This window comes from Bradysia coprophila, unplaced genomic scaffold (assembly GCF_014529535.1).
Source record: "Bradysia coprophila strain Holo2 unplaced genomic scaffold, BU_Bcop_v1 contig_561, whole genome shotgun sequence".
NCBI lineage: Eukaryota > Metazoa > Arthropoda > Insecta > Diptera > Sciaridae > Bradysia > Bradysia coprophila.
In genome coordinates this window covers 1,925,259-1,939,002 of record NW_023503807.1, presented here as the reverse complement: position 1 = coordinate 1,939,002, position 13,744 = coordinate 1,925,259, and the positions used below count along the sequence as shown (strand labels likewise).

General features: G+C 40.4%; 2 protein-coding genes across 3 annotated transcripts; one reads left to right on the top strand and one right to left on the bottom strand.

Annotated features, from left to right (window-relative positions):
• Positions 1-1,375: 1,375 nt before the first annotated feature.
• Positions 1,376-7,368, bottom strand: LOC119083134 (transportin-3). Its single transcript, XM_037192772.1, has 6 exons — positions 7,124-7,368; positions 6,804-6,965; positions 5,574-6,653; positions 5,333-5,499; positions 2,030-3,385; positions 1,376-1,962 (listed from the first exon to the last, which is right to left on the bottom strand). The coding sequence occupies exons 2-6, from the start codon at positions 6,918-6,920 to the stop codon at positions 1,902-1,904; spliced, it is 2,781 nt and encodes a 926-aa protein (XP_037048667.1). The 5' UTR covers positions 6,921-6,965; positions 7,124-7,368; the 3' UTR covers positions 1,376-1,901.
• A 4,415-nt stretch (positions 7,369-11,783) lies between these two features.
• LOC119083207 (integumentary mucin A.1-like) lies at positions 11,784-13,478 on the top strand. 2 transcript variants are annotated; one of them, XM_037192876.1, is made up of 4 exons: positions 11,784-11,965; positions 12,036-12,175; positions 12,710-12,868; positions 13,121-13,478. In XM_037192876.1, exons 1-4 carry the CDS (start codon positions 11,948-11,950, stop codon positions 13,356-13,358), a joined length of 555 nt encoding a protein of 184 aa, XP_037048771.1. In that variant the 5' UTR covers positions 11,784-11,947; the 3' UTR covers positions 13,359-13,478. The 2 variants fall into 2 exon arrangements, with proteins under 2 accessions (XP_037048771.1, XP_037048770.1); XM_037192875.1 differs by having other exon boundaries at positions 12,710-13,477.
• The last annotated feature ends 266 nt before the right edge of the window (positions 13,479-13,744 follow it).

Here is a 13,744-nt window from a genome sequence, read left to right as displayed (position 1 = left end):
ACCTCGGGCTGCCGCCCTCGGATACTTTTTCTCATCTGGATACGAAATATCACTTTACTTCCCTTGCATAGTAATGTACTATTACGTATATGTTGTGGACGGTGTATTTTAGGCAATTTCGCGGATTGTAGCGCGAACGAAGTGAGGGTGACAAGCGAAAATGCCTAAAATAAACCGTCCACAACAGATGCGTATACAACTTTTCATGCTGAGGGCCTAAGTTACTAGAAAAATTCCATAATTTATGCCCAAGGCATGAAAAAAACTTCATTTCTTGACGATTTATGGTGCGGGAAAGAAATTACATGAATTTTTCCATGACTATACGATTGATTAATATGGTGATTGTGAAGTGTGTATGTTTTCAAGTAAATTGCTGAGTTTTGTCCGATGCACAAAACGTTGTTCGTACCTCGACAGGAAATGGATTTGTTCAGCACACGTCAGCAAAAGCCAAAGCACTCTATTTTTTGTTTCGTTCAAGTGATTGACATCGTAAGATTTTAGGCTTTTGAAAAGATGATGTCGGTGATGCATTTTTTTTGAAAATTTGGTTTGAAACTGGAGCATTTCGCATCGGCAATGCCCCAGCCTAACATTCCCCCGACAAATATTCACTTGTTTGTTTCGGCTCAAACTCTTCCGTATCTGACTCACAAGAATCCTCTGAAGAAGAATCCTTCAGTGTGCATATTTTGAACATAAGAGGACGTTGGACCTGTTCTAAAATGGAACTGATCAACACTGTATACTGTTATTTATTGTGCGGGAGGTTTTAAAATTAAAACAAAAAAGAAATAATGTGGTTTTGCATTCGCTGGTCCTTCTTTCCGATAATCACACTTATCAGCATTTACTCTCATTTACTTTCAAATCCTTACAATTCCACATATTTCCAGTCAATTCCTATCAATTCCGATCAATTACTGCCAATTCCGATCAATTCCAGTCAATTCCGGTCAATTCCATCAATTCCAATTATTTACCGGATACTCCGGCAATTCCTTTGAGGGTGTGTAGTCAATTACCCGAGTCGGTTACCCCTCGTTTTAAGATTTTTTAAGGGACTTGTCCCGAGGTCCCGAGCCGGAGAGGTCGTTTTCTTGAAGTTCTTCTACTAAATGATCACCTCGAAATTCCCTATCGATGGCACCATAAACGTCCAGAAGCATCCGACCCAACCATGACCAGCGAAAGTGCCTTCCTATTCAACATATGGGTATGTTGAGACAAAATATCGGTTTCGAGATGGATGCAATCAATAAGTTCATCGAAGGACAGGTGCTGAACGAGAAACAATTACTGAAGAGGCTCTAAGCCCTCACACAGTCCAATTTTTTTTTTTTTGTCTGCGGTTAATTAGTAAAAGACTCTCTTCAGTTTTGTGTTGTCGTTTCATTTTTTTAAATAATTATTATTCTTCATCATTACATACCGTCAAAATTCGGTACCATTTTCAAAATGTGGGAAAACGTTCCGATTCAATTGTTTTATGTCCATTTCACTGACTTGTTTACAAAATTAAAAAAACAAAAAATTTCGTTTTTTCTTTTCAAATTAAAATGTAAGAAAATTCCGGCATGGAATTAAATATTCAAAATTCAAATTATTCGGTCGGACTGGTTAAGAAAATGTTTAAAATTGACAAAATCAAATCAAAGAGTTTTTCGTAGTTAATTAGCCAGCACTGTATGGGGTGTAATTTCCCTCTTCTTAATTTAAAACCAAAAAAAAAAGATCGGAGGAGCTCAGATCGTCATGTACATTGGATGGTTTCTCTTTTCACATTTAATTTAATTCTCGATCCACTCTTTCTCTCTCTCTCTCTCTCTCTTGCGTTGTATAATTGAATAAGTTGCATTGACTAATCCATGGCGTGCCCACTGAGCATATAATTCCTTTCAGCGAAACAGCAACGTGAATTCCTTTAACGCATGGGTTAGCGCCTTTGACGTTTCCGATCTGTTGAAGAGAGATTAGGAACATATAAGTAATCGAAACAACGACCCGACAACCCAAAAAAACTTACTTTAAAACGGTTGCGTGAAACGAATCGATCTGACTTTGTGTAGCCGTCACCGATCCGCCGCTATTCTTTTTTGGCAAAGCATCGACAGCATTCCGTAAATAAACTGAAGTTTTCTCTTCATCGACCGCTTTCAGCTCCAGCAAAACGTCCGCCACATCCGACAGCATATACGAGTGCAAGCAGAACACTGACGAATGCAACAGATTCAGCACCAACGATTCACCGTTCGCCTGCACCAACTGCAGCACCAAACCACGTTTGATGTCATTCGAATCGGAGCGGCCACAGTTCAGCAGATTGTAGAAGAATTTCATCACCGACAAATTTGCGTCACGATGATCGAGCGTACAGGCTAGCAGAGCGCACTGGATGACCGGCGAAACGATGGTGCTTTGCAGAAACGGTATAGCGCAGCGTTGCGTGAATCGTGAACACAGGCGGAAGAAGTCGTCAACGGTGTCGGGATGGTTTTTCAGGCCATTTTCCGTTTGGAGAATGTTAAACGTTGGCTGTATGAATGCCTGTAGCATGTTCAACAGTCCCTGCGTACACTGGTCGTTCACATTACAGAATTCGTCGACAAGAATGCTTCCCAGATAGAGGAAACAGCTGTGCTGATGAAGTTCGTACAAATGCACCATCTGTTTGACTAACGGCTCGAGAAGCGGCGATCCCTCTTTTCCTATACATCTAATTATGTAACGGATCGATCGACACGTTCTCTCCATGATGCCGCTGTCCGTTTGGTATTTGTTTAAAATATTCGATAAAATTGGCCACACTTCATTGATAATCGGCAGACACGGATGCACATCGGTTGGTCGTACATCGACGTCCGTGTGCCGTAGAATGGCCGTCAGTCGATCAACCCAAAAACTCGGATCGCTTCGTTTGTTCCGTTCCACTTTGACATCAGCTTCAATTAGTGCACGCAGCGGTACCATTTGATAGGAACAAATCTGTTGCAATGTCAGTGTCAGCGTTGCCTGATTCGGCAGCCGTGACACAATCGTTGATATTCCCTTCAGTACACCGATGGCGGCTTCATTGGTTATTTCGAAACTGTCTAAGCTAGCAACGATTTGAACTAAACCACTCAGATGACAGATCATCTGGTCACGACACTTCGAACATATCGATGTGAGTGCTGTTGCAGCCGCTGCGGCCAATCCATTCTTTTGTTGCAGTGAGTACAGCAAAAAGTTGAGAATTGCTTGCAATGTGTCCGGATGATTGTCGATCCATTCGCACAGTTCGCCCAACAGCGTAATCGATGTGTAGCGCACGGCAATGTGAGTATTTTGCGGTAAATTTAGAATAGCCTCCACGACTTTCGGTACGACGTCATTTTCGTCACTGCAAAGAAAGAAAGAAAATTTTCGGTTGGATGTAAGAGACCAGAGGCATGCATGACATTATCCGCCGAGCGCTGGAGGAAAGGGGAGTCGGACGTATGGTTGTGAGATGGGTCAGTAACATGCTCAGAGACAGGTCGGTGGAGGCCAATGTGTGTGGTCAGAAGACCAATCTCTGGGTAGCAAAAGGATGTCCGCAAGGCGGTATCCTTTCACCGATCCTATGGTGTATGTAGTGGACTCTCTCATCAAAGAACTGGTCGATGAGGGAATCTACGCCCAAGGCTACTCGGATGATCTAACGATCCTAGTCAGAGGAAGCTTTGAGAGTACGCTAGGCGATCGGGTCAGAGTCGCACTGAAGATAGTGGAGCGCTGGTGTAACGCGAAAGGGCTTAGAGTTAACCCAGGAAAAACGGACCTAGTGTTGTTCAGCAGAAGGCACAAAGGATCCGACCTCATGGGTAATACGAGGCTCTTTAATGTTGCGCTCTCTTCTCAGGTAAAGTACCTTGGGGTCATACTTGACAGCAAACTCAACTGGATAGCGCATGTAAAGGACAAGGCGCAGAAGGCTGTAGCGGCTTTTTGGATCTGCAGGAACTCCTTTGGGAGGAACTGGGGTCTAAGGTCGCAGGCTATTCTGTGGCTATATGAGGCTGTCATTAGACCCATGGTGAGTCACGGTTCCGTGGTATGGTGGCCTAGACTCGACATCGAAAGAGCTAGGAAGGAACTGGGTGATATTCAGAGGCTAGTATGCATCTGTGTTACTGGAGCCATTAAAACCACGGCGACTGCGGCCATGGAAGTGCTACTAAATTTGCCACCTCTGGACCTGGTAATTAAGGCCAGAGCGTCTGCCACAGCAGACAGGCTAGCGCAAAATGGCTGGTGGACGCCAAATTTCCTGCAGGGGCATGGAAAAATCAGGAACGTGATTGCGAATCCTGTGTTTAGCATGCCTAGGGACAGGCTGACGCCGGTAGTTGACTTTACCAGGAACTTTGATGTTAGGTTCCCAGTCATATTTACCGACGGATCTAAAACCTCGGTAGGGACCGGAGCCGGCGTTTTCAGACCAGAAAGCGAAGAAGGCAGCTGGTTCCACCTGGGTACGTTTGCCAGCGTCCCCCAGGCGGAAGTCTTCGCAGTGCTCAAAGGAGTTCAAGAAGCTCTGCCTTTGGGAACGCAAGGAGAGGACGTAACGGTCTGTATCGATAACGAGGGGATGAGAAAAGCAATATCGTCACGCGTAACGATCTCCTAGCTAATCAAAGAATGTAAAGACTACCTAAACTCGGTGGGTCAAAATAACCGGATTTGCTTGATTTGGGTCCCCGCACACTCTGGCGTGGATGGAAACGAGAAGGCGGATGAGCTTGCCAAAGCAGGCTCTGCTGCTCTCGTAGACGGGCTTGAACCGTACCTACCTATACCCGATTCGATATGCGCAAAAGCGAGATCGAAATGGGTGGAGGGTAAACACTTGGAGCGCTGGAATGCGTACGAGGCCGAACGCTAGATGGGCTAAAGATTTGCTCAGCATGGACCGGAAATGCATAAGGAGAGTGGTTGGTGCAATTACTGGACACTGCGGGCTGAATCGGCTCCTCAATAAGCTAAGGCTCTCGGCGACTCCTTGGTGCTCCTGCGGATTAGAAGAAGAAACGGGCATACACGTCATCTGTGAATGTCCTAAATTTCTTCAACTAAGACGCAGGCTCCTTGGAGATTACGTCGTACAACCCTCCGAAGTTGTCGCCCTGGGACCTGCCACTTTGGACAGATTCCTGGCGGCGACCGGAAGGTTGTCTTGATTTAAATGATGACCGGGAAGGAAACAAAGGATCACAAGATCTGTGTTTCAAGATCACCTAGGTGATCGTCCCACCCTGATAAATCTAAAAAAAAGAGGCATGCAAGTCAAGTCAATGCGGTCACTTACGGTAAAATGTTTTTGGCAACATTCTCCATTATGAACAGAGCGGCTTCACAGTGCTCCCACGTCGCGTTCGGTTCTTGTAGTGTAAGGAACATTTGTTTGAAACACGTACATGAGCCGACTATGAAAACGACGTCCTTTATCAAATCGGACACCTTCCTTCGAAAGTCCTGGAATGACAAGAAATTTGGTCAGTTTCATCCGTTCGGGATACGACTTCGATACGAGATACCGATCAACTCACCGAAAATGTATCCGATTCGTCTATCAAACCTTCGTGATCGGCATCCATCTGCGAATGTCTGTACATGGCGCTGATCAACCGTTCAATGTACGGTTGAAAGTGAATGGTCAGCTGGTCGTTGTTTTTCTGATAAATTTCCTCGCTCAGTCGATACCACAAATGGAACGTTATTTCCATCACTTCGTAGTCATAGTGGCCGACACAATTCAGCACCAAGTCCAGCGACTTGATGGAGAAGTGTGCCATGTGCTCGTTACTGCAACCGACAATTTTGTCCAAAAACGTTTCGCTCATGATGGTGAAAATGCGACAGTAATTGATCGCCTTGTCCAGGTCCTCGTGAGCTACAGCCAAATGATAGGAATTCTCCAATTGCAGGACGCTGTTGAAAATGTTCACTTCCAACACCTGACCGTTGTTGTTCCCCTCCAAGCATTGTAATAATGTGCACAGGCAGTCGGCAGCAGCGTCATGCAATTTGATTTCCGTTTCATTGTTGGACAACAAACTGAACGTTTTGCCGATGATGATGTTGTTCAGCAGGTCCGTTATCGCAATGGCATGAACAGCGATCCACGCGGTGAAACACTTTATGACATTCAGGACCATCAGTGATATGTTGTTGCAGTTTTGCAGGCAAGCGGACAGAAATTCGGTCACCACTCTAGAATTCGATTCCAGTTGCCGGGATATATCTTCTCGCCGATTGGCGCCCAGTCGAAGGTAGCGCGAATTCATTTCTTCCGGTATGAGCGTTAGGATTATGACTAATGGATACACACTGTTATCGTTGACGGACAATTTCTGGATCAGCTCGGAAACGGGATTCTTCCAGGCCGACATGAGCAGAGCCAAATCGGCCAGCGCAAGACACAATTGTGTGACGATGACCACCTCCGTATCGGCGGTGATTTGACACACATGATTCATCAGGGAATCGCGTAACGATTCGTGTGAATATTCGGGAAGCTCATGAAATGACGTCTGGATCTTGTTTCGCATTGTCTGTGCAGCAAAGTAGCACGACTGAAGATCTCGTTTCTGTTGCAGCAATTCGTCAGCTATACTCCAAGAGTACACCTGGAAATAGATTCAGTTGAATAAAGCATCACGTCACTCATCACGTACAGAGAGCAGCAATAAAGCAATGTACGGAAAACGGTTGTTGTATCAAACACCGCCTTATCAATGTTCACGTAATAAATCGGCAGAAAATTTCGTTTTACTCACAGATTTTTGTAGCGAATCTAACCATTTTGAAGCTTTCTCCTTTTCGGTTGTGTCAGGATTATTGTAGAGCGTCAACACGCTTTGATAAACGGTATCAGTTGTCGGCGGAGCTTCCATTTCCAGTTATTCGTCTTTTTTCCACTGTTTTAGGGTTTGCAGAGGCTACCAATAATTGAAAAACGTCAGTTTTTAAACTGTTTTGCACAAATTTTCTACTAAACTTTTCTATTTAATCACATTTCTGCCTGTGTGTTTCTTATAAAAATTACAAATGTCAATTGAACGTTGCCAGATCTCATAAGTTTGACGTTTATACTCACCAAATAATTGTAAACCTCTGTGTGTATGAATGCTTATATGTACCGTCTGTATAGAGTAGATTCAATAAAAGTAAACACCTTTAAATGACAGACAGATGTGGTCATGTGGAACGTCGATAGTTGACTAATTTTTTTAGACGAGCGGTAATCGCTTCTTAATGAGTTTTTTTTTACTTGACCTGAAAATATCATTACAAGTCTCATCAGAATGAATTCACCATTTTCACCACTGTTGGAACAGTGTTGACAAACTATTTTGCGTAAATGCTACGTAGCAGTGTTGTTAGACTACATAATTCCACCAGTAGATAGTCATAAGATTGGATTGCGTAGCGATTTTGTAGATATTTTTTATATGTCAGTGGTCAAAACGGTAAGTTAGGTGGCGGGACATTTCCACACCGTCAATATCGTCAGGAACGATATTATCGTTTTTTGGACAATACTATCGTCTAAAAAATTTTCATCCAGGACGATAATATCGTCTAAATTGGAAAATTCTAAAATATTGTCTGGACGATAGTATCGTTTTCTGGACGATATTATCGTTCAGAAAACGATACTATCGTTTTCTGGACGATATTACCGTTCTAGAAAATCTAATGGATATTTTCGTTTTCTGTACGATAATATCGTCCTGGGCGATATTATCGTTTTCTTAAACGATAATATCGTCCAGGACGATACTATCGTTTAAAAAAACGATAATATCGCCCAGGACGATATTATCGATTAGTTTTGGGTGGTAATATTGTCCAGGACTCAATTTTACTCAGAGGTGCAGCAAGAACCGAATTCTCTTCCAAAATATCGAAAAACGATTGTCAGAGGAAGTCACCTACCAAAAAATAAAAGAAGGGCAATTTACTCACACAAAGTCGGTAACTTCCTCCATTAAAAATCATATTTTTTATTGCAGCTATTTATCAAGTCAACGTCTTTCCTCAATGTGGAATATCTTAGCTCAACTCAAGATAATCTTGAGATTAAGTTGAGTTGAGATCTCAACTCAACTCAAGATTTTCTTGAGATCTTAATCTCAACTCAAGATTACCACAATCTCAAGTTGAATTGAGATTAAGATCTCAAGATTACCTCAAAATTAGCAGAACCTTCAGGGAAAGCATAGTTTCGATACATTAAGTGAAAGAAAGAGTTTACAAAGTATTTATTGATAGAAATTAAATAATCGTAAAATCGGTTGTGCTCACGACATACGTTGGTCCATACACATCAGTATTTAAAAACTGCAGTGTTACATGTTACAGTCGTACGAGTCGAACTCTTTGATCCCAGGGAATTCATCCTTTTACAAAATGTAACGTAAAGACGTTTTGTTCGTTCCTTCCTAGGAAATTCACACTTTTTCGAAATGAAACGTAAAGGCGTTTAGTTCGTCCCTAAATAATTCATCTTTTTACGAAATGAATACCAACTTAGATTGTACATAAAAAGCGTTTTAACACGCCGAGCGATCCGGCCCATTGCCCCGGAGCGAAGCGGAGGGCCGCAATGCGAGCCGGGCGCCGGAACGGTGTCGGAACTTAGGAGTTAATTTTTTTTTCTCGCATCGTCTCATAATTAGTCTGTGTAATTTTTCTATATAAAATTTAAATTTACGGAACCAAATGAACCAATTTTTAATATATATTTGCCGTCTATAATTTGGTTCTGTAAATTTAAATTTTATATAAAAAAACTTACACAGACTAATTTAATTATGAGACGATGCGATAAAAAAAATTAACTCCTAAGTTACCGACACTGTTCCGGCGTCCGGCTCGCATTGCGGCCCTCAGCTCCGTTCTGGGGCAATGGGCCGGCTCGCTCGGCGTGTTAAAACGTTTTTATGTACAATCAAATTTCGTAAAAGGATTACTTCCCTATGGTTGGTATTATACTCAAAATTACCACAATCACAAGTTGAGTTGAGATTGAATTCTCAACTCAACTCAATCTCAAGAAAATTCTTGAGTTGAGCTAAGATATTCCACATTTTCCCCACACATTTTTGTTCAATTTTGTGTTTCGTCTTCAAAAACCATCCAGAACGATAATATCGCCCTGGACGATATTATCGTCTAGAATTTTTATTTTAAATAAATTAAAAACGATATTATCATCCTGGACGATATTATCGTCTCAAATTTAAAAAAAAATTAATTAAAAACGATATTATCGTTCTGGATGATACTATCGTCCAGAACGATATTATCGTCCCAAAAATTATCGCCCAGGACTATAATATCGTCCACAATAACGATAAAATTGTTCAGAAATAGAAAATAACGATAATATCGTCCAGCGGATATTTTCATCCAGGACGATATTATCGTCAAAAAAACGATATTATCGTTTTTTGAACGATAATATCGTTTTTTTGGACGATAGTATCATCTAAAAAAACGATAGTATCGTCCAAAAAACGATATTATCGTTTAAAAACAATTGTATCGTTTTTTTAAACGATAATATCGTCCAGAAAACGATAATATCGTCCTGAAAATATTTTAGAATTTATAATTTTAGACGATATTATCGTCCTGAATGAAAATTTTTGGGACGATAATATCGTTTTTTTGGACGATAGTATCGTCTAAAAAACGATAGTATCGTTCCTGACGATATTGACCGTGTAGTTATGTCGCCTCTCCGGTAAGTTATTTTATTTAACAAATGACACAAAACTGCATGAAATATTTATTTACGAATCTGTGGTGGACGGTATATTTTAAGCAATTTTGCGAGTTGTAGCTTCAATGAAGTGAGCGACAAGCGAATTCATGACGAATAAAATTTTTAAAACACATTCCTTACATCGTTTTCGTTTTCATTGAAGTATTGGCTACTTTAAAAATATTCAGGCGGCGTTACTTTCTATGTGGAACGTTACTCTTTCACTAATACAATTATATTCGGCTACGCATCGCACGCTTCGATGCAAATAGCCAATACCAACGAGTATAAAATACTAGATAAGGACAAAGTTTTTTCTAGCCGAGGCGGATTTCGCTTGTTTTCGCATCGATCGTACTCATTTGTTGTAAAAATATTCAACATAACTTGAAATTTTCACAGATAATGAGTACGATCAACGCAAAAACAAACGAAATCCGTCTGTGCCCTGCTTGTATGATTTGGCCATACCTAGTGTTAATATTCATGCCTTTTTTTCAAAATGTTTCCATTTCATCTCACTGTTGTCAATGAATACCAAATATTGCAGATTCTTCCGAATCTGTCGATTTATCATTGAATCTATTCATTATTTATGTCAAAATAATATGAAAATGAATGCGTTTGAATTAGACCTTAGAACATACCTTTGAGTTTATACAATGAAAGTCTAGACAGGTATGGTCGATCGGCAAATTCGTCTTAAACACACTCACATTTTATGTCAAAATAATATGAAAATGAGTGCGTTTAAGTACGAAAATCAAATTTTTATGTCCTCCGGACGGACAATAGACCATACCTGTTTTACACTTTCATTGATTTTTATGTCCTCCGGACGGACAAAAGACCATACCTGTTTTACACTTTCATTGAGTTTATATACATTACCTATTCCCAGTCAACGAAATTGTGCTCATAGTTCAAAGTTCATCAAATCTGTTAAACGCACTCATTACGTACATATTACGTGAAACGTCAGCTTGAAGGTTTTTTTTTGTTAAGTGGGAATCGTCATATTTAAACTTTTTCAAACCAATGGGGCACCACAAAGAAATGATACGTTGGTACGCCTGTGGCGATAGTAATGACAGTTGGCTTTTATGGGAGAGAATGTGATAGAATTTGTATGTTACTATCATACATTCTCTTGTATGCCAACTGGCATTCCAATGTTCCCTCTATCTCGCCACAGGCGTACCAACTTATCATTTCTCTGCTTGCAATAGATCAAGTCCAAGGTTATTCGAATATATGTCCAAGGTCGTCAATGTCCAAGTTGAAGTCTTTTTCACTAAGTAATCTGCGTATCCTTCCAATTAAAAAACTTGGAATTCGTCAACAGCCTGTCAACAGAAACTGGTAGTGATCTACTTTTCAACGGACTGAATAAATTTCATAATCTATGCTGATTAACAAAATTCCGATGAAAGTGTATAACAGACATGACCGATCGGCCGTTTTATTGCAAAGCCTGTCCAAACATTTGCGTGATTGCATCTTCTCTTGATTTGAATATTTGAGAGGCTACAACGCACTTCAAGCATGAGTGGTACTCTAAATAGGATACTGAAACTCAATGAAACTAAACTCTATAGGGGTTGGTACATTCATTGCTGAATCTGGACAGTGTATCGAACTGGCACTGTAAAAAAATCTGGAAAATGTTTTACTAGAAATTAGTACTCTATTTGGCAGCTGTCATTAATAGCACTTTTGCTTGAAGTGCGTTGGAGGCTATCAAAATAAAAGGTGATAAAAGGCCTTGTTGCTCACCTAATTCTTTTTGTTTACATATTTGCAGAGATATCTACGTGACCTACAAAAGTTTTGTTTTATTTTGGCCATAAATATTTGAATTTTCACGAAATTCTGCAAAAAATGTGAAAAAAATAATCCATAAAAGAGTAATCAGTATTTGCTCTCTTGCAAGAAATTATAAATAATGATAGTAAAGGCACCAGACACCTGTTATACAAGTCTATCAGTCTACAAGTCTACTACAGTAGAACGTTATTTTGTCAGTTAGTGTTTTATTCGAGTGAAAGAGACCAGTTTCATTAGTTGAGATCAGTTGTTGTTAGTTTTGATCCAGTCCGTTTTCAGCAACTGATTTTCTTTAAACAAATTTTGACCTAACAATCCAAAATGTCTACTAAATTTCCGGTAACCTAGAAATACAATTTACCGGTACAATTACATTTTTGCTGATTTGATTTAAATACTTAAAAAATAGGTAATTTCCTATCTTGCACATTTAATTGTCTTTGGCGGAAATGGAGTATTATGCCAATCAGCATTAACTGCTCAAGATATTTGCGACGATAGGAATGCAGTTGGAACATTTCCAAATCCTTTAGATACGACTTGTAAACAGTAAGTATTCATTTAATTTAACTTTTTTAAATATTATTTTGGTTTAACAAGTTTGCACGACGCGTACGAAAGCTATTATGTTAAGTGGTCATTTTACCTGGAAATTCACTTGAACAAATATTTTTCAAGATATCATTCTTAAATTATTACGGCATGCATAACTAGGCGGAACAGCAGTCCACAAAGCACTGAAGGAAAATTTGTAGAAGTGCAATACTAAAGGGAAAGTGGAACTAGAGTCGTATTTACTAAAACTGACTGCGTTATGGTTGTATATACTTTGAGTCTATTATGTCTATTGAACAGAGTAAAGAGCGTACACGTAAGATACATACGCACTTCAAGCAAAAGTGATCATATAGTGGATAGAGGGCTATTTTGTATAGTTGACACACTGTCCAGTTTCAGTACCCTATTTAGAGTACCAGTCATGCTTGAAGTGCGTTGGGTGTTCACATTTCAAGAAAGTCGATATTTAAAAAAACTACGGCATGCAGACAATTTACATTCCTAATTGAACACCCATTTTAAAAGGTATGCTCGCTGCTTTGTGAATGGTGGAATACTTTATGGGGCATTTTACAATTGTAGCGGCACGACTCTCTTTAACTCCGATTTGCATTTATGTACTGTGGGCTATGATTGCGAACCGCCACCATCTGTCACATCGACTCCCAGCACAGTTCCGACGACATCCACTGCCATTCCTACGTCTCCAGATACAGTTCCAACGACATCTACTGCTATTCCTACATCTCCTGACACGATTCCAACAACATCTACTGCTCTTCCGACGTCTCCTGATACGATTCCAACAACATCCACAGCTATTCCTACGTCTTCTGACACGATTCCAACAACATCCACGGCTATTCCTACGTCGCCTGACACGATTCCAACAACATCCACAGCCATCCCTACGCTTCCTGACACAACTCCAACGACATCCACAGCTATTCCTACGTCTCCTGATACGATTCCAACAACATCCACAGCTATTCCTACGTCTCCTGACACGATTCCAACAACATCCACGGCTGTTCCAACGTCGCCAGATACAGTTCCAACGACATCCACTGCTATTCCTACGTCTACTGACACGATTCCAACAACATCCACAGCCATCCCTACGCTTCCGGACACAACTCCAACGACATCCACAGCTATATCAATTCAGCAGTGAATAGCCGAGGTTTTAGTTTCGTCGAGTCGGATTTATTAGAAAGAAATCGATTTTAGGGGTTTTACAGGAAAATTGTTTATTTATTAGACTACATTAAGGACTCGGCACCAATCTGTACGATTAAAAGCATAATTATACTCGTAAGAAATGTGATGTATCATTGGAAAGGTTAAGACTTATATTAGGCTAACGGATAATATCAACTTTCTGTCGAAATTATGTCAAAAATCTGTTCATACGATCAATAAATCTCTGTTTTGTTAGTGGAACCACAAACAGGAAACTATCTAGCAAACAAACTCTCTAAAAAAAAAATCGAATTCGGGGGTTTGAGAATTAATTAAGTTTGAGAAACTCTGCTTCTTCATAGGGCTCGAAGTAAACAC